The following is a 27331-nucleotide window of genomic DNA, read 5'->3' as shown; positions in this document are numbered from 1 at the left end:
AGGTTAGGGTCGAGTTGACCCATTCGATGTAGCACCCATTTGCTACTGGGAAAATATGCTTCCAGAACTTTACGTGTAGTTCAATAAATTTCTGTTAATTCAGGTTAGGTGAGGTCAGGTTCTGTTGGGTAAAGTTATGTTAAATAAGTTGATATCAGGCAAGGGTTGATCCTTCACAGTTGTCGACATGTTTTTGAATTTAAAATTTGCATCACTGCTCAACCATGATGTGATGGGTGATTTTTGATACCAAATTTTAATTCAGCGCCCCAAAATCCATAGGAATACGTGAATCTTGTTACCAGATCCGCACACTTTTTTTTGTGTGGTTGTGTTATTGTTGCCTTCCATTTACAGAACGAGTACGTCACTGAACAATACAATATGTCATGTAACCAGATATAACAATGTTCACGCTTCGTTATGGAGCAATTACATGACGCGTTTGTTGGGTATTTATATGTGACTGTCCGCGAAGAAAGGGACTTTACGCGCCAAAAATCGATTTTTAGGTTTTTACACCAATCGATAGTTCTTGAGTTGCTCTTTCATTTGCAAAAATCAAACATTTTCTAAGTTGATTACTTTTTTTGTTATTAAGCTGCAAACATAGGCATGATAAACGTAGTCGAACATTGAACGAGAGACTTACGAAATCCAGCCCCACTACTTACCACTACAGCTGTAATGCGCTGTGTCCGCGAGCTCCATTGGCTCGTGCTTCTTCGGCTTTACCGTTCCTTGTCTCTTTGCGCGTTTCTTTAGTGATAAGTGCTGATGGTGATTTTCGTTGACGCCTTCCCCACTACTAAAATGCCTGCTTGCGGACTCGGCTACGATCGCTCGTACTGTAAAATTCATGTTTGGCGCGTAAGGTCCCTTTCTTCGCGCATGGTCACATATAGGTATTATTCATATTCTCATGATGTGTTTAAATAAGCATTTTGACGTTAGTTCGATTTTAGATTTGACTTAGTTAACAAATTTTTTTGCGATGAGAATATTACGCTCAATAATGCTTGAAAATAATTTTCCGATTATTATTAAACTTTTTGTTCTGTCGAATTTCTCAGAAGATATAGGAACAAGTTGTTCTTCTAGGTAGTTTAATTTTTCTCCAAATATTGTACCAAGAGCGTATTTTGTCACATCTTCCCATGTCTAAAAAAGAAAAAAGAAAATTATGTATCTCATATAAAAACTACGCAGAAAGTGGATGTTTAGCGGCAACATCTGGATATTTCGGTTTACCAATAATCATCATTTTTCTCCAGTTCATATACGACACAAATAAATATTGATTGTAAGCTTCATCAAGTGGCTGACAAAGGGGACTTCCTATTATAAAATAAAATATATTGTAATTTTTTTGCGCCTAAACTAACAGCAAACTACACTTTATAAAGCCATTCAGATGAACGAGCGACCTTTACTAGAAGCTGTAGTTGCCTATAAACATCACGAATGGCCAAGAAGGACTATGTATGGGAACTTCGGTAAAAAGACTTTCTAGTAACAAGAAACTAATTGGGGCGAATTAAAACAAATTCGCTAGGAGCCCCCGTGAATCTTGTCGGTAAGAAAGGCTTGCATTAAAAGGTATTAGACATTTTGAATCTCTAAGAAAGCCTTTTCTGTTCTTCGTTTTTTAATCCTTGTTAGATTGCGAAAATAATAAGATTACAATCCCTTTCAAAGCCGATCGGAGCTGTCAAACGTAACCTCAAATAAATGAAAAACACAATTATTGTTTGAAGCATTAGAATGCGCTTCAAAATCATAAAACTTACAAAATACAGTAGAATTGTACATAATAATGAATCCCTTTATCGTAAAATATTCGCTTTGTCCAATTGTGATTTATCACAATAATATAAAATCATGATAACAAATTGAAAAATGTTTTTTGCACAACACTCCTTTGTGTGGAAATTGATCTTCGCATCGTGAAATGTTCGTAGATATGTTTGAAAAAGCTTTATACTATATTATTTTATGAAAAACAGTAAATAAAAGTAGCGAAATATGATCATTTAAAAGGGACTGAAAATATTCTATTTTTTGGTTGCTTTGTGGTGTCCAAAATTAATCAGAACAATATTGTCGGCGCTGGGTACAGAAAGGGATGCAATTTAAGGGATAACTTCTACTGTTGTGAAGATTCAAAACGGGAGCAAAAGAACGAGATCCAGAAGTACTCAATATTTCCTACGTCACCACTGTATGCACGAAATTTTTTTATACTTTGTAATTCAAGCCTTCTACAGGGTTACTTTGAAATGATATCGAAATAAAGCAGTTTTAAATTCGTGCAGATTCGTGAAAGGCCTAATATAATCTTTGAATATCCTATTCGATCGAATTCAGCAACAAATTTTTAGGGGACTTAATTCATTTAAATGCGTCAGCTGGCTCCAAATCGACTGAATTCGTTCACGCGAATAGTGTTCTACTGGCCTATCCAATCAAATTCTTAAGTTATAACCAATATTTTGAGCATAAAGGATCCGTTGTAAATATATATCTATAAGTAGAATGCGGAAGAACTGAAATATCATAATTCGCCCCAATTAGTGATATGCTCCGTTGGCTATAACGGGCGACTGACGTAAGGAACCTTTATGTTTCACCCCTGAAGCTTTCTCTTTCACGTTTTCTTGCCAAGTTTTCTTTCCTCTGCCGCTACGACGCGTCATGCTAGCTCATACAAAATTGTAGCCAATACATTTTTATTTTTCTACAAAACATTATTTTATTTTATTTTTTTTTATCTTGCTTTGTTACAAATTATTTGAGGATAAACGGGTCAATTTTCCGTAGCCGGAATTTTATCAAAGCAACGTAATAATACCTTTTCTTTTATCAACTCCTAAACCGAGTAAATAAAATTTATATAATGGCTAGGATACGCGTTGTAAATATTAAAATTATTACCCCTATAGATAATCAGAGTTTTACGTTTAGATTAAAGAATCATTAGTTATTATTTCTTTCTTTCTATTATATTACATTCATCCTCGTGCCTTCCATTTAGATTCTAAGACTGTTCTTTCTTTTGTTTTACATTTATATTGCGACGATATGTTGATTATACTTTTAGATTATTCTTATCGAATTTTTACTTCTCAACAGAAATTATAGCCTTAAGGCTCTGTAATGATGAGAGAGCAGCGATTAGGCATGTTAGGCGGCCGCCACGACGGCGCGGGCGGATATGATTCCATTGGGCCGCACTTCCAAAATTCGGTGGAGTGGGAAGAAATCTCGGACAGAGTCTCCCACTCCCGCTTATGCGTCCTCTGAGTGGGAGCGGCCTCGCGCGCCAACGCGCCCAGTACATATGGGAACGCACATACGCCACCGTCGTCACTTGACTTCGAGCCTTCCCACTAGTCGGACGTATTCCGCGTTAGTGTTGCCTTTGCTTGAGCTTGCTCTCCCAGCATAGAGAAATCGCTCAAATTAATAGAATATAGGAATCACTCCTATGTCTATCCATTTTATTTAAAACCTGCTCTTTTCAGAGCAATCTTTTGAACGTAAATTTTGTTTCGGAGGAGAGACCTCCCTGGTGCCTTTCGTTTGCTGGTTCATCATACTCCTCCTGCTAACTGCCGGCGCTCCGGCAGTCCGCCAGTTATCAGCCGGAGAGGTTGAGTTTGCAAAGAAGGGGACACAAACCTGGGGATTCGTATCCACCCTTTTCGAGAAATCAACGGCGCTCCGGCAGTTCGAAGACAATCGACTTGGATGGTTGGTATGAATTCCAGGAAGAGGAGAGGCCGCCGCGAGCAGGAGGGCTTGTCAACCCCCTCCATCCGGGGGATACCGGTCGGTCCACGACCAGTCGCTATAGAAACTTCGGGCCATCAGCGCCCGTCAAGAGCTTCGTTCTCCCACCAGGAGGTGGGGACTTTCGTTGCTGGAGAGAATCGGCTCGCGTTCAGAGTCACGACCCGTGGCACACCTTTGAGTTATCCCCCCCCCCTCTATTACCAGGGGGAGAATCGCCTAGGAGGGCCTTGAAGCGGCGCAGGGAAAAACAGGCTTGGCAGTCACGGGCACGGAAGACCTTGATACCAGTGGCACCCATCCAGCACCGTGCCACGGTGTTATTCCTAGAGACGGACACGTACATGTTCGTCAACGTGCAACACATCCCGGACGGACATGTATCCTCGGCCCGTAAGAAATTGGAGGATTTAAATATTAAAAAGGAGGATCCTGCTATAGCGACTTTCTGGAAGCGGCGAGATTTCTACCGGGACCTAGTACGAAAGGCCGCTAAGGGGCATCGGCCGCGTGGCGACGTGAAGGACGGGTGTTCTAATCATCAGTTTTACGGGCTGAATAGAGCGGAAAGGAGCTTCATTGTCTCGAACTTTCTTGCATCTATTAACCTCGCCGACAAAAAAAAAAGAATAATAATAATAAATAAATGTCACTTGACATGGCACCATAAACTCACAAGTTCCCATCTTCCTCTCCACCATTAATCCCGCTGATGTTTACCAGCCAATGTCATGATCAATTGTAACCTCCCCGTTTTCCACTTCCCTTCCACTCCCTAAAAAAACGGATTGCAAATAAATTATTTGCGGAGCACTTTCGACATTCCGTGCGCCCTCAAGACCAGAGACATGGACGGGCTCCATACCTGTAAGGTCTTCATGGGTGGAAACTTCAAACGTGTTCAGCTCCCTCCCCCCACGAGTCAGAGGAGCGTGCCCAACTCTCCTGAGCCTTTCTAGACATTTCGCCTACCTCCCCACCACGATACGATAAGATTTTTGTTGACTCATTCTTTACTCTTTTTCCCCTCTTGAGCGAACTACAGGCGGATCGTATCAATTGGCACCCGAAAGTGGGGCTCATAAATTTCCAGCTGATCCCGTGCATCCGGCAACTTCCCAGTGTCGAACCTTCATCTTCAGGACTTCAAGGCACACAACACCCTAGTGCTGCCATAGAAATTAAGGAATCCCTTCCGGCAACATCAGCGATTCCAGGCCTGGAATCATACTTAGTCTTTGCAGCCAGCGTTCCAGAAACTGAGGCCCCAGCTCCACAGCGCGACGCAGAAGACAGCATCCCGCCCACAAACCTCGCAGAGAACCTTCAGGGCTTGCAACTTTTTACTTATGGGAGTGGACAGAAACACCCAGAGGCGCTCAACATCACCCCAGCACGTCTACGATGGCCTCAACACCCAGCAACCAAGGACCAGCGATTCAGGGTGCACACCATTCTCGACAGGCCGAGAATACATCGCCTCCCCACAATGGAATGTCACTTTTTGTGAGACAGGACAGCCAGCCTTCACCAGCAGGACCTGTGCAGTAGACCACAATGAATACCGGCTCCCCTTCAATGAGCATGACTACCGGTTTCCCAGTTACCCTACCAGTAACAACAGCCCAGCCATCTCCAATGATCTCATTGCCAGATTTATGAGGCCTCATCCGCGCTTATCGCTCACTAATACCACCGGTACCAGAGTACGTAGAAAAGGATCATGAGGATCCAAAGAAGTTCCCGTCGGACTGAGAAAGTTACTTCACACTCTCGCATATCGACCCCAATCAATGGACTCGGATGATCGACAAGAGCCTCAAGGAAGAGGCACAAACATAGTGGGCTACTGTTAAAGTGCTCACCTTCTAATGGGTCAAGTTTGCCGAACAATTTCTCGGCAAGTTCGACAGTGTCGCCAATGTAATGAGCTTGCACATCACACTTTATTCACGGAAGCAGGAATACAAGGACAGCGTGGCTGTTTTCCTGCAGGAGCAATACCTTTTGGCTCAGCGACTTTGCCCGATGATGACCAATGAGCAGCTCACCATCCTGATTCTGGAATCGATCAAGCTTTCGATTCGGAGGTTGGTCCGGACTCGGGCCCCTACAAGTATTACGGCACTTCTGAAGTATGCCATCCAGGTCGAAAAGGACGAAGCTGACGATACGCCTAAAAAGCAGCAAATCCGAAGAGAGGATTCCAAGCCTCAAACGGATTTCAAGCGGAGGGGCAACGAATGGCCACCTCCAGATCGCCGGTTCTGCACAGGCAGACATTTTCACCGGATATACCCCCGGATACCTCCTGATGGGACGGGAGGTTCTCAGGCCTGGGGAATGGGATCTACACCCCGTGGATGAAACAAATGTCAAAGTTAGTTCTCAAAAGGAACGCGAGAGAAAGGCCCGAGACAGGCAGGAATTGTGTAGCAAGCGCTATGCCGGGGCACCTTCGAAACCATTATTTTTCATCGGAGACTGGCTATACGCCAAGAACCATCAAAAATCCAACAAGGCCGCCAGATTTAACGCGGCTCTCGCGCCCCTCCGAACAGGACCTCATCCAGTCTTCGACACAGCCTCGGCTGAGGTTTACTGGATATTGAAGGACGACAGAGGCCACAAACTGCATCAATCTCAATTAATAGCCGCACCACCACCACCACCAGGACTACCAGCCGCCGCCGTTTTACAAAATAAAAATAAGCCACTAGCAGTGGCTCTACCAGACGGTGGGAATGCCACGATAGACGCCGACCAGGCGCCCATGGTTTCTCCAGCAGCTGAGGACGAGGAGAACAGCGGGTTCCCAGCAGGATCCCCGCTTAGAGCAGGTGATGATCCAGAAGCCGACAGACAGGCGGCTGCAATCGCCTGGGCCAAAACTGACAGAGCCACCATACGAGCCCTCACTCGTATGCCAGTTAGCGCAAGAGAAATACGAGCAGCCTCTCCCACTTCAAGCCAAAGGGGTGACCGAGCAGCACAGGCTCATCCAGGGGCCAGAAGGCACAACTCGCGCCGCAGGGCGGCCAGCACAACAACCACTGCGCAGACGGCAACCTGCAAACTACAGAGACGCTCGGCCTTATGCAAGAAAGGCGAAGAACCCATTGTTAATCTATTTATAGAACTTTCATTAGATTTAATTATGCGGGCAAGCGAAGGTCTATCCATGTGAGGGAAGAGTTGATATATGCCGTTGGCTATAACGGGCGGCAGACTTAAGGAACCTTTATGTTTCACCTCTGAAGCTTTCTCTTTCACGTTTTCTTGCCAAGTTTCCTTTTCTCTGCCGCTACGACGACCTTTCGCTTACAACGCACCAGTCACGTGATGGCCCGAGGAATGTGACGCGCCAGGAACAGCACAACGTGTCATGCTAGCTCGTACAAAATTCCAGTCAATACATTTTTATTTTTCTACAAAACATTATTTTATTTTATTTTTTTTATCTTGCTTTGTTACAAATTATTTGAGGATAAACGGATCGATTGTCCGTAGCCGGAATTTCATCAAAGCAACGTAATAATACCTTTTCTTTTATCAAGTCCTAAACCGAGTAAATAAAATTTAAATAATTGCTAGGATACGCGTTGTAAATATTAAAATTATTACCGCTATAGATAATCAGAGTTTTACGTTTAGATTAACGAATAATTTGTTATTATATCTTTCTTTCTATTATATTACATTTATCCTCGTGCCTTCCATTTAGATTCTAAGACTGTTCTTTCTTTTCTTTCACATTTATATTGCGACGCTATGTTGATTATACTTTTAGGTTATTCTTATCGTATTTTTACTTCTTAACAGAAATTATAGCCTTAAAGCTCTGTAATGCTGAGAGAGCAGCGATCAGGCATGTTAGGCGGCCGCCACGACGGCGCGGGTGGAAATGGTTCCATTGGGCCGCGCTTCCAAAATTCGGCGGAGTGGGAAGAAATCTCAGACAGAGTCTCCCACTCCCGCTTGCCGCGTCCACGGAGTAGGAGCGGCCTCGCGCGTCAACGCGCCCATTGCATGTAAGAACACACCTACGCCACCGTCGTCACTCGGCTTCGAACCTTCTTACTAGTCGGACGTATTCCGCGCTAGGGTTACCTTCGCTTGAGCTTCCTCTCCTAGGAAAGGAGCTTCATTATCTCGAAGTTTCTTGCATCTATTAACCTCGTCGACAAAAAAAAAGAATAATAATAAATAAATGTCACTTGTCATGGCACCATAACCTCTCAAGTTCCCATCTTCCTCTCTACCATTAACCTCGCTGATGTTTACCAGCCAATGTCGTGATGAATTGTAACCTCCGTTTTCCAATTCCCTTCCGATCCCTAAAAAAACGGATTACAAATAAATGAATTGCGGAGCACTTTCGACACTCCGTGCGCCCCCAGACCAAAGACATGGACGGGCTCCAGGTCTGGAAGGCCTTCTTAGGTTGAAACTGCAAACGTGTTTAGCTCCCCCCCCCCCACGAATCAGAAGAGCGTGCCCAACGGGATAAAAGGATTAGATGCTTGGCTGCAAAGGACCCAAGGATATATTTATCTGCGACCATCACCACGCATCGCCACCTCTGAGGCACCCTCCAAGCCACGCGACTGAGTCTCCCCTTTCCTTCCTTTCGTTCTACTCCTTAGCCTTCCTAGTCATTTTGCCTACCTCTCTTATCTCTTCCCCTATGATACGATAAGATCCTTGTCGACTCATCCTTTCCCCCTTTTCCCCTCTTGAGCGAACTACAGGCGGATCGTATCATTAGTTTCTTTTTGCTGGGTTAAATAGAAAAAATCAGAATCTGCATTGCAATGAATACGTGATATATTCTCCACGTGGATGCCCAATAATGATACAAGAAAAAGAACAAAATGCAATTCATTTAAATCTCCTTCCGCGAGTATTTCACAAAAGTGACATAACACTAAATGAAGTTACAATGTAAAATTTTGTCTATGTATAATAATTACTATGTAACCCTTTGAGGCATAGTAGCATGTATTTATGCCACCCCTTCACTTTTATGACATTTTGTAGGTAGCACTATTATACGAAAACATACCGATCGTACGTACGAAGACTAGCACCGTTCAGCGCTTGACGGACACAAACACCGTTCGACGCTACTAGCGAAGTGTAGCAGGGTTCAAAATTCCTTCAAGAAGAGTAGCACCATTCCTGGAGCACTCGCGAAACTAAGCACTACTCGCGAGTACTCGCGAATATTAACACAACTTTCAAATGGTCAAAGCAAAGTAGCACCGTGCGTAGACAATTTATTTAGTGCTCATGGAGAAAATCACGTCCCGCAGAGCGCTGGCGAAAACTAACACTACTCGTAAAGCACTGGTGAAGCATAACAACACTCGCAAAAACCTGACGAAAAGTAGCACGACAAGTCAAGCGCTGATAAAGAGTAACATGACTCGCTGTTGCTTATAAAACTAATTAATTCAAATTCATGTAATAAAGTATTGTTAAATTTTATTATCAATATCAATAATTTCAAATAATAATCCGTACGCTACTTAAAAACTTTGTCAATTTAACGAGTATCTGATTTGAATAACAAAACATTAAAAGCCTTTTATTTGAAAAAGCCATAGTATTATTTGAGCTTTTTGTTGCAGCAAAATTAAATTTTATGTTAAATTTAGTCTCTGACATACATCTTAAAGGTATATTTTGTTTTCCTACAAAATTTAGATTACATTAATTTACAGAGGAACAACTCGTAAATTAAACCCCCAAACACCTGTCCAACCCTTTTACAACTTTCAAAAACATCAAAAATGTTCTTATACTCATTTTACTCTTCTTTTTCTTCCTTTTTTATTTTTTGTAGATATTCTGGTTCCGTCAACCCTTTGAACATCATATACCATCTATTGTACCTCGAATCTATAATCTTTGTTCATCTCTCTTCTCCTTGTTTAATCAATAGCTCTAACTCTATGTCCTGCCACTCCATACCCCCTTCTCGAATATTACACACCCTTCTCATTTTTCTCCTTTCTACCTCCCATTTTGAATTTCCCGCATTACCTCTCGCTTCATTGTTCCGAATTTCGCCATAAACATGCTTGTGCAATTTTACTTCCCTCTCCCCTTTTAAGCTTCTCTTCAAACCTCCATGCTCTCTTAATTTGTCTAGTAACCATATTTTCTCTTCCTATCTCTTCTTTTAACATATATCCTGGGAAACTCTAGCTAACCCCCATTACCCACCTCAGGAATCGCTCATGCATGCTCTCTACTTTTCTATGTTCCTTCCATCCCCAGATCTTCACACCATAACACAACGCCGTCCACACCAACGCATCAAACAACCAAACCCTCATTCTCCAATCGTTCTTGAACCTTCTCTTTCCTATACCCCATATTTGGCCCATTACTTTACTCGCACATTCAATTCTTTTCCTCACCTGCAGCTCGTTTCCTCCTTCTGCCTCAATCCAAAAACCTAGATAACAGAACTCCTCCACAATTTCCACTTTTTGTCCGTTCATCCTCCAAACGTAATTTATTTTGCTCTTTCTATTGCTGAAACACATCACCTTTGTCTTATTTACGTTCACCGTCAGCTCTTTTGTTCCCACATACTCTTCGAAGATTCTTATCATTAGGTTCATCCCCTTCTCATCATCTGCTAATAGAACTACATCGTCCGCGTATGGTAGAGAGTATAGTTTGCTATTACCCAAAACCGTTCCCCCTTCCCTTTCTCCTTTAGCTTTTCCTCTAAGTCTGCCAAAAGGATACTAAATAGTAACGGACTCAAAGGGCACTCTTGCCTTAGACCTCGGCTCGTCCAGAAAACCTGCCCCTTTTTCTTTCCTATTTTCACCCTAATCCTGGTTTCAGTAAAAATTTCCTTTATCCTCTCCACTAACCTTTCCTCTACACCCCTCTCTTTCATTGCTTGCCATAGTACTTTTCTATTCACTGAGTCAAATGCTGCTTTGAAAACTACGAATAAAGCGACTAGTCTCCCTTTCTTTCTTCCCAAATTTCTGTTCCTTTCCATACCTTGTTGCAGATCTTCCACATCCCATCCCTAATCCCTTCTCCTCCAAACTTCATCGCTTCGTTCTCCATCTCATATTCTCCCGTCACCTTGTTTCCGTTTAACCTATTTATTGCTTCATCCACTTCTTTTCTTGTTATCTCGTTCCCTTTCTCCATTTCTCCTTGGACTATCCTACACTTTTCCCCTTTGATCTTATTTTGCTCTCCCCTAATAGACCCTTAAAATAATCCGTCCATTCCTCAATTTCTATTTCTTCGTTAACGCCCTTCCTTTCCCCTCTATCCCTATTTATCACATTCCACACCCTACCTTCTTTGATCGCTTTTTCTACCTCTTCTTTATATTCTTCTTTCTCCTCTGTCTTTTTATTTCCATCATCTTCTCATGTTCTTTTTTCCTCCTGTTATACTCCTCCTTCTTTATTTCGCCTCTTCTCCATTTGCTGACACACTCTTTTATTTTCTCTTTACTCTCCCAGCATTCCTATTCCCACCAGCCTCTCTTTCCCCCTACTCTTTCTTCATTAGTACCCAGCTCATCCTTTACCTTTTCAATGGACCCCTTCAACGTTTCAACTAACGAGTCTATTCCCTCCTCTTTTTCATACCTAACCTTCTCCTTTTCCATCTTTTGTTTAAACTCGTTTAATTTATCTACCCGCCAGATTCCCATTTTCGTGTTTCGTTCGCACCCTTTTTCCTTTCTCCCTCTGCCGCGCTTACTGACGCCTCTTCTTAGTGTGACTATGACCGGGAATCTCCAGCCGTCCTCTTCCCCTCTTCTTCTGTATACACACACCACTGCTATTTCTACTTTCCCAATTATAATTTGTCTTATCATTGTTCCATTCTTTTCCTCCATGTTCCCATCTTTTCTCCCTTTTACTGCTAATTCTTTTTTCACCCCTGACACCATGCCGCCCATCCCTTTCCCTTTACCGTGTTCCTTTCTTGATTCTTGCATTGACCACACATAACCTGTCGGTAACATCTCTTTTTTCCCTTCCAGTCCTTCCTATCTGCCCAAGTTTCACTCATCATAATCAGATCCCACTTTTCGAACTCCTCCCAGAATTCTTTGTTCTTGTTCTTCAAACCTGACACATTCCAGAAAGCTATTTTCACGTTTCTCTCTTCTCCTCCCTCTTCATTCCTCTTAACTTTGTTTCCCCTTTGCCGCTTGGAAACCCCTCTGATTTATTTATAGATTCTTTTTCGTCTCCCTTCCCCCTACCTTTGTCAAGACTTTTTCCCTTTTTCCTTAATTCTTCTAATTCTTCATCCCAGCACCATTCCTCCCCATTTATACATAACCTGTCTCTCCCTATCCATACCATATGGCCCTTTTTCCTCTCTACCCAAGCCCTCTGCTCTATTTGCCATCTCCTTTTCCTCTCCCTCCATGTCAGATCTTCTTCAATTCTTTTCCTTCTTCCTCTCAATAATTTTTTTCTCTCCATAATTTTCTTTTTCTCCTCCTCACTCCACACTTTTACTAGAAACATTCCTTCTTTTCCTTCCTTTATCCCTCCTATTCTCTTGACTCCTTTTACCCTTACCTGCACTCTAATATCTCGAAAAAGATTTGTTATTTCCACTTCTCCTGTTTCACTCTCCAGTTTTAATCTCTTAACTACTATGTTATTTTTCCTCTTTGTCCTTTCTTCCCCTTCTAATTTTTTTTCGATCTCACTGAGTCTTTTCTTCAATCTTTCATTCTCACTTCGGACGTTCTTTTCATTCCCTTGAACTATTTCCTCATTTTCTGTTTTTCCCCCATATGCTCATTCCTAAATTCTAGACTGGATACCCGCTCTTTCAACTGTTTTATTTCTCTAGATCTCTGTTCGTCAACCTCTCTCTGTCTATTCTCAATGCTCTCTAGCTTACCCCAAACTTTGTCTTTCTCCTCCTTCCAACGTTTATCCCATTCTTCCCATTTTTCTCTGACCTTTTTCACTTCCCCCCTTACATCAATTCCCTGTCTATTCATATCCCTATTCATTTCATCCAATCTTTTTCTTGTTTCCTCTCTAAAGCCTTTAATGAGAGCTTCCAATTTTTCAAACATCCCCCCATCCCCCATTTCTCTCTCTGGTGTTTTCCTTTTAATTTTAACTCTTTTGTTCTTCTGGTCCCTTTCTACCTCATCTTCCCCAGCCACTCTTTTCCTTTTTTCCTCCCTTTCACTGCTAGTCGCGCTTGCCTTTTTTTGCAATTCGTCCAGACTTCTGTTCGAAACCGCGTTGCCTAGCTTGTTAAGGCGCTGTAAATTTGAGGGTCTTCCTCGTTGCTTGCACGTACCTGAGTCCGCTACCCTCCCCACCCGGTTCGACTTCTCGGCACTTTCATCACCGCTGCTGTCACTGCGATCAACATCACCCATCCCTGCATTTCCAAAGCTTTCAGCAACGTCAGCTGTTGCAGCCACTACGGTTTTCTGCTCTGTGCGATCGTCCAGTAACTGTTGCCCTCTGGCGCCAGTTTGTGGACTTCGCGTCGTCGGCATCCTACCTTACCCAAAGCTCTGTGACGTTTCCCGTCTTTATTTCCTACCTCTTGCCCCCCTGACCAAGCAACTATTTTTTCACTCCTAACCTCAAAAACTTCAAACGCTCCAAATTTTCACTTCAAACCACTCACTTTCACCCTTCACACCTTTGCCTTCACTCACCCTTCTTCTTTACACTCGATCTCCGCACTTTCTGCCTTTTCTGCATCCACTCACCCTTATTTTCTCCACCAAAGCCAAAAATACACCACTTGACAAAAAGAGTTCTTTCGCGATCGGTACCGGAAATGGAAGCCGACTTTTTGCTATTATATTTTTAATAGTGACAAAAACTGACAATTATTTAAACAATTTTTATAAAAAATTGCACATTTTGAACACTTTTTCATGTATAGGCTTGATTTTTATTTTCGGAATCAATTTGAAATGTCTTGCAAAAGAATCCTTGCTGTCATATTGTTTATAGCCATTCGTGCTTCAGTGAGTGAAAATCGAGCTCACTTATTGGAGATTGTTATGCTTTCAGCCATTTCTGACAGAGGTTTCATCTTCCTGGAATCTACTTTTCTATAAGTGCTTATCAAAGGGTACGAATAGAGCAGAAGATGATGAAGAATATCTAGGTTCGTCATTTGTCTATCAGACATTCTGCTGTTATTAGCTCTAACTTTTCTAAAGATCTTATTGTTTCCCTCTTGCGACTTTTCTGAATACCAACCAATTGCTAGATCAAAAGATTGAATTATGTCACTTCCGTGAATAAGCAGTTTATGTACTGATGGTGGCATTTTATACCAAGGATAAACATTTATGCAAAGATGAGCGGTTTCCAAACAGTAAGTCTTCAATTTCGCACAATTAACGATCCTTCCGCACGTTATAACTTGTAATATATCGTAGAATCTGGTGATCAGCTCTTGATCCGACCCGGTTATTGTAGCAACCGATTTAGCTTTTCCCAAAAAGGAACGGGCAACATTTCCGGTATTTGTTGTTCCATAACCCTGCTTCACCACATCAATTGTTGAACCCAGTTTGGATCTTAATTGTATCAGAATACGTTCCTTTCTTGATTTTTTCATTTCCATTTCTTCCTTTTTTCTCGCAGAAAACTTTTTGAAATCCATATTGTAGGAAACATGTAACAAATATTCCAGAACACGAATCCAGGCATGCAACGTCGAGAGACCAAATTTATGATGTCCCTTATTGAATGGAATTTTAGTTACATATGGTAAGTTGTTAACATGTTTTGATCCTACTCGACAAATATTGTAGCGAGAAGATGCTTTCTGTCCAGTGAGAATATTACATACCTTTCCATCAATCATCGTACACTTCAAGTCAAAGCTGATATCAAAACTCATTCCACCGACACCAGTGGAATAGATACGAACTTTTTCCAGCAGCTTTATGTGATAGTTAATCTCTCTCTTTACAAGAGAATCATTTTCTTTAAGGAAATTAAATTTAATTGTCTTACAGAAATTGACAGATGAAGGTGTTTTCTTCGTCCAAATAATATCATCATCTGCTTTTGATTGCAGAGGGACAAAGGAAATCAAAAAGAAAGATTTATCCGTGAAAAAGCTCTTGTGATAGCTGATGTTTTCTTCACTTTCAGAATCACTGTTATGAGATTCATCGTTTGCATCTACATCATCACTTTTCTTTGACCACTTTTGCCGTGTTATCTGATGCGCAGAAGCACCGTCCATACCTCACTTTCCAAAGAACACTAGTTTTTTACCAAAAAGATTATCGAAATCATCTTTTTCCATTTGCAACAAGATTCGCTTAACTGTATGATCCAGTAAACTTATAAAATGGACACTTTCATCCTAGATAACAAGCTTTTTTCGCTTCGGAGATCTTTAAATACGGCGGATATGAATCATTGCCAGTTATTTCTTCATTGTACTTTGTTATCTTTTTGTATTTCCTCTTTGACAGACCTAAATCCACGTACATCGCTAAGATTCTTTACAATTTATTCTCCTCATCATCTTCCTTATGAAACTGCGTCCCAGATTCGCTATCGGACTCATTTTTAATCAATGAAAGTGCTTTGGATAATTCCTCCTTTCTATAATTTGAAGCAAGTTTTTGGACGCGCCTTTTCTTCTTCTTTTCGGATCCATCTTCAAATGATAATCGTGGTCTTCCTCTCGTTAGAACATTAGTTATACCTTTTATTTGGATAGGTGGGCAAGGAAAAGGTACCTTGAACTCTGCTTCTAAGAATACAGCATGATTTTGAACAAACAATGCTTTTTTCCTACAGACACTTTTCCATTTTCTATTATACAAAGGCATAAAAGAGTAAACGAATTGTTTTCTTCTAACCATTGACTGACTTTCATCAAGAGAAGACCTAGCATTAATATTATCTCCGTAGAAACACGCAGTCTATTTGTGAATATCTTCCATGAAGCAAAATAAAACAAATGTAGAAACACAATTCAACAACGACTTCAAGTTGCTCCTGCTACATTCAACTGTTTTTAGGTATAGTTGATACCAAAAACAATTTATTTGTAGCTGCAGCAATTTCAAGTCGTTCCTGATTTCGTTTGCTTCATTTGTTTTATTTTATTTCAAGAAAGATTTATTTGTAAGCAGTCGTTGCCAAAAAATTTTCAGTTCATTCTGCAAAAAATGTAGCCTATTAAGAAAATGGTAAAAATGTGCATTTGTTTATAAATTTTGTGAAAATAATTACCAGTTTCTGTCACTATTAAAAATATGTCAGCAAAGAGTCTTTTGCAAGACATTTTGCATTGATTCCGCAACAAAAATCAGAGCTATTTATAAAAAAATGGTCAAAATGTGCATTTGTTTATCAAAATTGCTTTAATAATTGGCAATTATTGTCTATTCCTAACTTATTGTAAGCATACATCATTATCTGTGATACTTTATACAAAAGCTATGGGTCAAAATTAGCTAATCATTGCGAATCACGAATAAATGACTTTTGTTAATCAATTTCTTTATAACATTATTAACAATTTTTGAAGTTGCTCTAACTCACTGGAAATTGTTTTTAGTAACTTATTTAATTGATTTATGTCCTTTTTTAATGAATTTGAAAGTCTGAGAAAAAATGGTATGACAGAAAAGTTTAGCAACAAAAAGTTGTAAATTTATTGTTCAATAAAAAATTTACGTTAAGTCGACTTAAAATATCCGCAGTTACATGTTATAACTGGAAGCCTTATGGTCGTTTCTAAAAACAAAGATCAAAATCCGTTAAGAATTGCTCTGTCGGTCGATTTCTGTCCAAAAAAGATGCTTTTTTTCTCACTGTGCAGCGTCTCAGAGCAGCTTCCATGTTAAAATAGTCAAGAAGGGATGCAAAAGATGCTCTCAACCAGAGCTATTACTAGACTATATACTCGCCGAAAAGATAACAAAGCAAGCGGAGAAATGCATTTGATACACACAGAATTATGACTTTGACAGCATATATGAAATTTGCCGAAGCTCAGAATAACGCGATAGAAATGGAGATGTGGCTCAAAGAATCTGAGTCTAGCACATCTATTCTGAGAAGCACTAGCACATCTAAAGTACCAATGAGACACAGCCCGCTACCGTTAGTTAGACAATTAGTACCACAAAAATCTCAAGCGAATATTAACCTACATAAGAACAATGGGCAAAAGCAGATGTTGTAAGACAAATCTACAATGAATTGCTATAAATGTGGGAAGACCGAACACTTCTTCAGTCAAAGCTTTGTCAAGACAAATTTTCCTCAAGGCCAATATTTAAAATGACCACCACAACAAGCCATTAGGAACATCAAGAAAGAGAAGGAGGAGGAACAGCAAGAATGTTTACACTCAATATCTATGAACCCAGAGGAGATGAAAGAACAAGAACAATACGAAGAAATGGCCGAATATCAAGCAGTAGCGGAAGACTACAGTCCATATTGGGAAGAAGAATTGACGGAACAACATATCGATTACACAGCCACACAAAAAAAGTGTGCGGATCTGATAACAAGACACACGTATTCCTATGGATTTTGGGGCGCTGAATTTAAATTCGGTATCAAAAATCACCCATCACGTCATGGTTGAGCCATAACCTCAAAAAATGACGAAAAATCATGGACTGAGGCAAATAAATTTCAAAGTAATGTAGGTGATGCAAATTTTCACTTCAAAAACATGTCGACAACTCTGAAGAATCAACCCTTGCCTGATATCAACTTATTTAACAAACTTTATCCAACAGAACCTGAACTCACCTAACCAGAATTAACAGAAATTTATTGAACTTCACGTAAAGCTTTGGAAGCATATTTTCCCAGTAGCAAATGTGTGCCGCATCGAATGGTTCAATTCGAGCCTAACCTAGAAATAAATCTAGCCTAGCCTAACCTAACCTAACCTAACCTCACGAAACACAATTAAACTGATTGTGTTGTCGCGTTGTGTTTGCGATACTGTTTCATTCAACTTGGGCTTAACCTACATAGAGGTTTAACCTATCCTAACCGAACAAAACCTTACCTAATCTAACCGATTACGCTGGCAACCCTGTTCTTGCGTACTTTCATGTTTTGAAATTAATAGCAGTAAATGCCTGGAGTTTCGTAACCGCTTGATGCTAGCATTATTCGCCTGTGTCTGTAACCAGGGCACCTCCATGTGGTGACGGTGGGCAACGGATCCACATTAGCTGAGTCCCTGGGTAAACGGCGTTCATGCCGTCATGGAAGACACAGGTAAAAAGTGTATTACGATGCAGGGAAAAACCCCAGTATCGGCGTCTGGTCAGGGTGGGAAAGCGGGCTCTCCGACGTCGCCATCATGCAACCGTAGCTCTTCATCAATGGATCACTTGGTTGGTGTAGAGTCTCATGCTACAAGGAAAAGAACCGCGAGCATTTCTCAATCACATGCCTGCAAGAATAGCTCAGATTCATTCTGTTACATTTTCAGTAAATATGAAGTGAGCAGTTTGCGAAAATCAATCGACGAGGAAGTGAAAAGTCTTTACGATAAGTGTTTTGACCGTAAATTGCTGCACCAAGAAACAAAATGGGTTTCTCACGTCATTTGCAATTCCTGCAGACTTATGTTGTATCGTCTAAAAAATTCAAACAACGAAAATTACCGCAAGTACTCTACACCAACCACATGGAAAAAACCGTTATTGCGAAAGACTGCTACTTTTGCATGAATTCCGTGAGGTTAGGTTAGGTTAGGTTAGGCTAGGTTACATTTATTTCTAGGTTAGGCTCGAGTTGACCCATTTGATGTAGCACACATTTGCTACTGGGAAAATATGCTTGCAGATCTGTACATGTAGTTCAATAAATTTCTGTTAATTCAGGTTAGGTGAGGTCAGGTTCTGTTGGGTAAAGTTATGTGAAATAAGTTGATATCAGGCAAGGGTGGATCCTTCACAGTTGTCGACATGTTTTTGAAGAGAAAATTTGCAGCAATGGCATTATTTTGAAATTTATTTGCTTCAGTGCATGATTTTTCGTCATTTTTTGAGGTTATGGCTCAACCATGACGTGATGCGTGATTTTTGATACCGAATTTAAATTCAGCGCTCCAAAATCCATAGGAATACGTGTGTGTTGTTACCAGATCCGAACACTTTTTTTTTGTGTGGCTGTGTTATTAGTAGATTCTGGATCCTCGCTAACGTAATAAAAGAAAACAAAGTACCCATTCAAGCAAAATTAATCGAATATAAGAGAAATTTTGTTATGGGTAACGATAAACATACTGCATGTAGGGGGACCTACATATGTTATTTCAGAAAAAAACATTTATTTCATGTAGTCGGATATATGTATGGCGGATCATACATAGGCTCACACACAGCCCCGGTAAATGTGATCACAATTCCCGATGTTATAGATCAAGAAGTTGGATCGAGGACCATCCTCATGTTCCAGATGGAATATATAAAATAAAAAACGGAAAATTACAAGTTCCATATAATAATTAAGGACCACAACCCATACAAATTCGAGCCCCTGAATACAAAACTGTTACTAGAATAAATAAAATATCAGAAGTCATTTTAAAAAAGACGCAAAGTTCAACAAACAGCAGAATAAAATAGCTCCTAGATAAAACAAGATTAGATCATGTGGAAGAGAAAAATACAGATATCATTTGGAAAATAATATCACAATTTGCCGACGTTTATACATTGGATAGAGACCCTTTGCCTTGTACAGCATTAACTGAGGAAGAGATAATACTGAAAACAGGAAAGGTAATCAACATTAAATCATTCAGACCCCCGAGTGCCATAAAGAAAAAGTCAATAGACAAGTTAAAGACCTGCTAGAAAAGAACGCCATAGAAGAATCCAATTCACTGTTTAATTCACCAATCTTAGTTGTTTCAAAGCAAGCTGACGCACCCCTCCCAGTTATAGATGACATTTTAAATCAATTGGGCCAAGCAAAGATTTTGTCGCTTTCGCACTAAGTTCAGGGTTCTATCAGATCGCAATTTCTCCCAATTAATCTAAATATGCAGGTTTCTTAACGCCGGATGGTTATTTCGAATTTTTGCGAATGTCCTTCGGATTAAAAAATGCCCTCGCTACGTTCCAAAGGATGATGGACGAAGCGCTAAGGGGCCTAGTAGGAAAGCATTTCTTTCTCTATCTCGATAATATAGTTATCTTTGGGAATACCATAGAGGTACATAATAAAAACCTTATAATAATACTAGAACGGCTACGCGAAGTTAGGTTAAAATTACAATCCGACAAGTGTGAATACCTGAGACCCGAATTCGAATATCTACGCCACCCAATAACCAGCGAAGGTGTGAAACCCAACCCAGCAAACATAGACGCCATAAAAAACTTCAAAACACCAACGAATGTAAAAGAGATACAGTGTTTTCTAGGACTCGCCGGATATTATAGGAAATTTATTAAAAATTTGTCGGACATTGACAAACCTTTAAAAACATTGATAAAGAAACATAATCCCTTCACATGGACGGAAAAATACCAAGAAGCATTCGATAACTTAAAAAACACCTTATGTACGGCACCAGTTTTGAGATTTCCTGATTATAGCAAGGAATTTACACTTACTACTGACGCATCCAACGTAGGGCTAGGAGCGGTATTAAGCCAAGACGGCCATCCCTGTTGTTTTATATCAAGAACTCTCAACGGAGCAGAACAAAACTATTCCACCTCAGAGAAGCAACTTCTGGATATTGTATGCGCTACAAAAATACTGAGACAAGATTTATTATGGGGAACTTTTAAGATTCAAACCGATCATCAGGCCTTATAGTGGCTACATAATGTAAAAAATCGATCATCTCGTCCCTTACATACGATGCCTAAGGGCCAATTTCACCAACTCTGATTAAATCCATGATTAACTAATCACGATTATTTTTAATCAATGATTAAATCAGCGTTAACCAGCGATGCGTTCTACCAAGCACTTTCAACCTCTGGTTAGCTAATCATATACTTTGTTCGTAATAAGGTCTGGTTTCTAGGTCTTTCTGTTGTAACGGCGACTCTGATTGGTTAGAACGAAATTCTTCATGAACACTCGGCACCATATTAGCATATGATAAGATTCCCAAAGTCTGAGCTTACGAGTGGTTTCAGTGGTAAGTGTAATAGAAGAAAAGGGGAAATTGTGTCTGAATATTCGTGGCCTTCTCTGAACGTGGCTAGGCATTTCATCACCAGATGAGGATAAAATATCATTGTAAAACAGATCCATATTTCCTTCCTGTATACTGAACTCACTGCACTTGCACTTCAGTTTTGGGGTTATGTTACTTTAATCACTGATTAAACTCCACAACCAGTCATTATTGGGAGGTTAAGTTAACCCGTGATTATCTTCCCCTAATCATGATTAAAAGAATGGTGGAACGCAAAGTATTGACTAAATAAGGTTAATGAATGATTAACGATTTAATCAGAGTTGGTGAAATCGGCCCTAAATCAATATCTACTGTCGGTATAATTATGTATCCGTCATTGGTAGGGATAAAAGTTTCTTTATGCAGAAGGTAGGGAGAAAGATTGCAACTGGGTGTCACATATCGTGTCAAAATACTTGTTTCAAAATTTTCACTTTCTGATAACTTAATATTTGTTTGCTTACGTTTAAAATGAGATATTCGCTGATAGTTTTACATTTCTCTATATTTATTTTGTCTATTGGTACATACGAGTCGCGATAGTGTATTACATATTCATGGTCGGGGATGATAGATAAGAACACACTTGCAGTTTTCTCAGGGATTGGAATTATGTGCTTCAATAGTCATTCTTCCATTTCTAAGACAGGGATATCTGGTATGTAGGTAAATAACCCTTGCACGAGAGCTACCCGTTAGCTTGCTGATGTCAATTAGATGCTATCTTGTCGTTATCAAAGTGATGAACAGTACGATGGTTTTCCTCGAATTCTACTATAGCTGACTTCAGTATCTTGTGTGTTAACATTTGCGGGTGTACTACCCCGTGCTTATCATCATTAATTTTCTAATATAGCTTAAAAAAATGGAATGATTATAGTTTTACTAATCTTATTTAGGGAAATCTGACAGTAAAAACAAAAGCAGCCAATACAAATAATTTTTTGGAACATTAAAGTTGAAAAAATTGTTTGAGATACAAAATACTTAATCCTGAAATAAATATTCTAACTTTAAAGTTGAATTTGAACATTGAATCGAAGGCCACTTGAAATTTAATTAAATAAGTCTAAAAAATAAATATATTTAAATGATAAGGATTTTATAAAATTTTGCTAACAGCTAGTATTTATTTATACATTTTAAAAAATTAAAAGAATGCACATTATGTAATATAATAAATAGTGGAATGGTATAATAAATTGCAAACATAGGTAAGTGAAGTAAACAATGTTTATTAAAATTTTCTTATTATATTCCTGGAACAATATTTGAAGGCTTGCGTATACATAATTAGATAACTAAAGAAAACGAAATTTTTTTAGAAGAGCAAAATAATATTTCGTAAAATCTAAATCAGCCTCTAAAGCTAAAAACAAAAGTTACTAACGAGATTAAGTGCTTCTGAATCAAAACGGAAAAAGTATAATTAAACAAAATTATCCAGTTCCGAGAAATAAAACGTAGAAGTTTACAATCACAAAGAGACAGGAACAACTTACTCCTTATATATCAAGTTGCTAAAGGGCATTTTAAACTTCGTAGTATGGTCAATCGGGTACAGTTCCCCCGGTTTTTTCTCACAAAAATGAAAAAATTTTAAAACTGAATTCGGAGATGCTATAAAGTATCATAGCGGAAGTCCCCGCACTCTTTTTTGAGGGATAGTAAAAAAAATGTATTGTGCTAAATAAAAATTTTATGCAGGTGCATTATTTTGAGGTTACGTCGTTTTTCATCTCTGCCTTTCGGATTATTTGGAAAATATTTATAAAACAAATTTTTTTGATTGCCTGCAAACAATGTTAGTTCTGGGAGATTAGTTACTATGTTTCTTTGCAAGTCCAAAGTTTCTGGCCAAAAATATTGTAATTTGGAAGAGACGCTCGGGAGAATTGTAAGACACATAACCTCGAAATACAAACACACGTTGTTAGCAATATCAAAATTTGTTTGAAAAAAAAACACAAATGGTAAAATTGATAATTTTCTAAGTATCACATGCCCTTAATTGGGAGAAAATGAGTTTGACGAGAAAAAGTCAACCGCTTCCAAGTAAATCATTCAAGAATTTGCCGTTTCAAATTTCAGGGATTTTGAAATAATTTTTAAATAACGACTGGAAATTTATTTTTCAATTTTAAAACATAATGAAAACTTGCTTTCGAAACATGAGAAGGCTGAATAAGAATAAAAAAAGAGTTTATAGAAAAAACTTATTCTGTTGCGGGAAAATAATGACTTAGTGTGGACGTATCACACTGTAACAGTTATAAGAGTTATAAAAGTGGCTTTTAGTATAAATTGAAGATTACAGATTTTAAGTTGGAATTTGATTATAATATAAAATATAAATCACACGTATGGAAAAAATATGATGCTTACAGGTACAATCGCGAACTGTCGGCGGGCTCAACGCTATTTGCTAATACAAGCGTTTTTGAGTGCCTCGAATATTTGACATTGCACGGCGCATCTTATTTCGACTCCAATCTTAACTATACGTAGTAATATATTTGAACAAGGATTTACTAAATAAGGAACATCGTTTTTCCTACTTGCAATTATCAAAAGGAAAATAAGAAGAATGAGCACTCCTAATAAGCAGACTGAATTAAACAAAATAAATTTACGTCCGTGGCATGATTCGCGAAGCACCAATTAGAAATTATTATGAGAGAGTATAAAGCATTTGATCCTACTGGGAAAAATAATTACCGAGAAAATGTCAAGATGCAGAATTCCCATTTTGGGCTCGAAAAAATAGGTTAATTTCCAATTTTCTAGCGATCTGAATTTTTTAATCTAAGCTTCTCGCGATTTTTGGGAATTTAATGAAAATTAGAGAGCAAATGGAAGAAACCACAATCTCTTTAGTTCACTCGTTTTCTCATTTAACTGTTATTTAGTGAACACTCTGATTTATTGAAATACCGTAAGGGTAGAAGGAAAAGGAATTTAGGGAAAATGTTTCTTCACAACTTTGGGATGAATCCATGGAGTTTAAGGAATGAAGAAAAGTATTCCTGAGAGCCTTACCTATCAAAAAACCACATTCCTTGGCTCGAAGCAGACAAGTGCCAGAAGAGCCGCGATTTTTAACTTTTATTGACGAGGGGATTTTCTCTCTCGAGGTTCATATGCACTCTTGAGCTTGTGAGTACTTCTTGCGCCGTTACTGAATTGCAGATAGCGATTTAAGATTGTTTAGGTTTGCGCCTCTATCCTCTTGGTAAGTGCTCGCTGATATTTTAATGTTTAACGAAACCTTATCTAAGGTCATCAGAACGCCACAACACATATACATATAAATAAATAAATAAATAAATATATATATATATATATATTCATTTATATTATTGCACTTTATTGCCACTATCTCTAGCACTTCGCCATTCCGACGGGTACTTTTGCGGAAAACCTGCAGATCGAAAGTACAAGGTCACTCACGTGTTTTACATGAACGATCTTAAGATCTATGGCAAAAATAAAGAACAACTACATCTAGGTTCAGGGATTGTAGAACAATATACTAAGGAAATTGAAATAAATTATGGGTTAGTTAATGCGCCAAGGTTTATTTGAAGCAAGGAAAACTTAATGGCATCCCTGAAGACCTTGAGCTCGTCGATAGACGCGCTATACGACACATTTGCGCTGGAGAGACTTATACGTACCTGGACGTGTCGCAGAGCCGCATTCAGGATGTGACATCTATAACGGATACTCTCCGAAGCAGATACCCTTGATACATGAACAAAAGCATGCATCTTAATTCTACTGTTCCGAAACTCTACATCTCACGCCTTCAAGGTGGTCGCGGAATATTGAATCTTGAATGTCTTCACAACAGGATTATTTGGGTTACAGCACATAGAGTCGCAAATGGAAGAGACCCTCTCATCAAAATGGTCAGAAAGCACGAAGAAGTAGGCAAAGGAGTGTTTCTGTGCAGAGCAGCGGACGAGGCTGCTGAAACACTCGAACTTAACTTCAGTATTAGTGGTGAGCAAAATGCATCAAATCTTATCTATCTCGAGCACTCACTCCTGAATGCCCGGATTAAGAAAGAACAAGAGAAAAACTTTCGTGGACAGCTCCTCGATAAGAGGATCCACGGTATCTTCCACAGAAATGTGGAGGATCAGTCAATGTCGTGCGATCTAACTTTTGCTTTTCATAAATCACCCGGATTGAAGTCTGATACGGAGGGTTTCATTTTGGCATGACAAGACGGTGTCATTTTCACCTTAACATACCATCGCCACATATTGAGCCAAGATATTCTCGATGATAGCTGCAGGGCGAGCTATGCACATTCCGAGCATTTAGCTCACATACTATCTAGTTGTCCAATTCATGCGGAAATGAGAAGTTCCGCATATACTGGAACTTCATATTCTCGACAAATGTTTCTGTTGCACACTCAAGGCCTGACATGGTACTTTTTGACAATATGTAAAACACTTGCGGGAAAAATGCAGAAGGCAGTCGTGCTTGTGTTATTTCGTGTTCTCACGTCGCACGAATATTTTTCCGGAGTACTTACATCGATAAAGAGATCAAGTCCTAGAAAGTAAGAATGTATATTTTGTTCGGTGTATCGGGGACCTATCTGGGACGTGGAACTAGATATTTCGGCTGTAATGCCAAAAGGCTTAAACCATTTAGCTATATACATCATTCGTATGAATGTATAATTTTTCTTAAATCTGAATTACATTTATAAATTAATTAATAATTACGCTTTTTATATAGTGTAACTAAGTTTTACCAAAGTGTAACTTTTGGGGAGTTTAATTTGACTGACGTTCTAATGTATAAAAAGTTCAAGTTTGAGCGCACCTAGGGCGCGAGACTGTTGGCTTTCGTGCTACGCGCTCGATCTTTGTGCATAGACTCTTTAAAACTGTAGGTGAAAGCATCGACAACAGTAATTTCGTGATTGTGAATTCTCTTTTGTTAAAGATCCTTCGGCTTCAACGAACACATTCTCATCACGTATCTCGTGCTTCACGTTCTAGTTCATCCCTGAAATCGTATGTTATTCTCATAAAGGTATATTATTATAATTCATAACTTGCATTAGCCTTACCGTTTATAATCTTTGAAATAGTGTGAAATTGTTGCATGAAAAAATGTAATTTTTGGATTTTGCATTATTTTGTGTGCTTTCAAAATTAGGAATTTTGATTTTTCAAGAAAATTCAAAAAGTTGTTATAATGATCTTATAGGGAATTTAGAAATAAAACGTTTTCTTCTCTTGCCCTTTTTCAAATCGGCCGTTATTCGGCTTAAAAGGTTCATTTTCTTGTGTTTTAAAAATTTTTCAAATGATTTAACTCTGGTAATTTTTGTTTTATGAAAAAAGTAATCAGGATAAATTGTTCAAGTTTTTGAATACTATAAACATCCGTACAGAGAATTTTTTGGAATTTTGAAAAAGTGTTCTCAAAATTATTCAAAATGCTTTTACAACTCTAACTTTTCAACTTTTTACATTTGTATCTAAAAGGGCTGGCTAACGAACTTGACTTTTAGTTTAGGACCCTAAAAGAGTATGTTTTTCTTATCTTTTTTTCCCTTATCTTGCATAGATTGACCGCAAAATGCCATTTTTGATTTTTAATTATTTTTTGTGTGATTAAAATTTTAATTTTCAATTTTTCGAAAAAATTTAAAAAGTTGTTATGATAATCTGGTAGGGTTATTGAAAATTAATATTTTCCTTTTCAAGTACTATAAACAAGTGTGCAGAGAATTTTTGAATCATGAAATAATGTGGACTCACAAATTTTTTTAATAGACTCATTTTTAGTATTTTTTATCCAAAATGGTCGACTAATGAACTTGGTATTCAGCATTCAGAATGTAAAAATAATTTATTTGTCATAAATAACACAGGCCAACAATTCTCAGAACCAGAGACCAGACCTACTATACCTGAAGTTTTTTGCTGCGCTGAATCCAAATATGACCTCAGAAAAATTCCATTACCCTCAGTTTTCGAGATATTCTAACCTAAAAGGGTCAAAAACCCGTTATTTTGATGTGTTCGAGGCCCCGTAACATCGCGAAAAAATTTTTTTTCACAAACTGACAATGGCATCGTAAAAAACTACTCTTTACCTTCAAAATGCGATGCCTAACTTTTTGATAAGATTTTTTATAGCCGAGATATGGCGGATTCAAATATGAAAAATTTCACCCCCAAGTCCGGTAATGATAATGTATACTAAGGGGTTTTGGAGGTCGCTGATTACAAATCCAATATCAAATTTGACGAATTCAAAATGGCGGATCCAAAATGGCAGCCAT

General features: G+C 39.0%; 1 protein-coding gene across 1 annotated transcript in view; it reads right to left on the bottom strand.

Annotated features, from left to right (window-relative positions):
* Window positions 1-257: 257 nt before the first annotated feature.
* LOC117174117 (protein PTHB1) overlaps window positions 258-27331 on the bottom strand; it is a 989848-nt gene continuing 962774 nt past the window's right edge. The window contains exon 15 of the mRNA XM_033362889.1: window positions 258-1161. Within this exon, the coding sequence (XP_033218780.1) occupies window positions 973-1161 (189 nt within the window). The 3' untranslated portion in view covers window positions 258-972. The remainder of the gene's footprint in view (window positions 1162-27331) is intronic.

This window comes from Belonocnema kinseyi, chromosome 6, assembly GCF_010883055.1.
Source record: "Belonocnema kinseyi isolate 2016_QV_RU_SX_M_011 chromosome 6, B_treatae_v1, whole genome shotgun sequence".
Taxonomy (NCBI): Eukaryota; Metazoa; Arthropoda; class Insecta; order Hymenoptera; family Cynipidae; genus Belonocnema; species Belonocnema kinseyi.
Note: the sequence above shows the minus strand (reverse complement) of the source record. Positions and strands in the feature narration are given on the sequence as shown.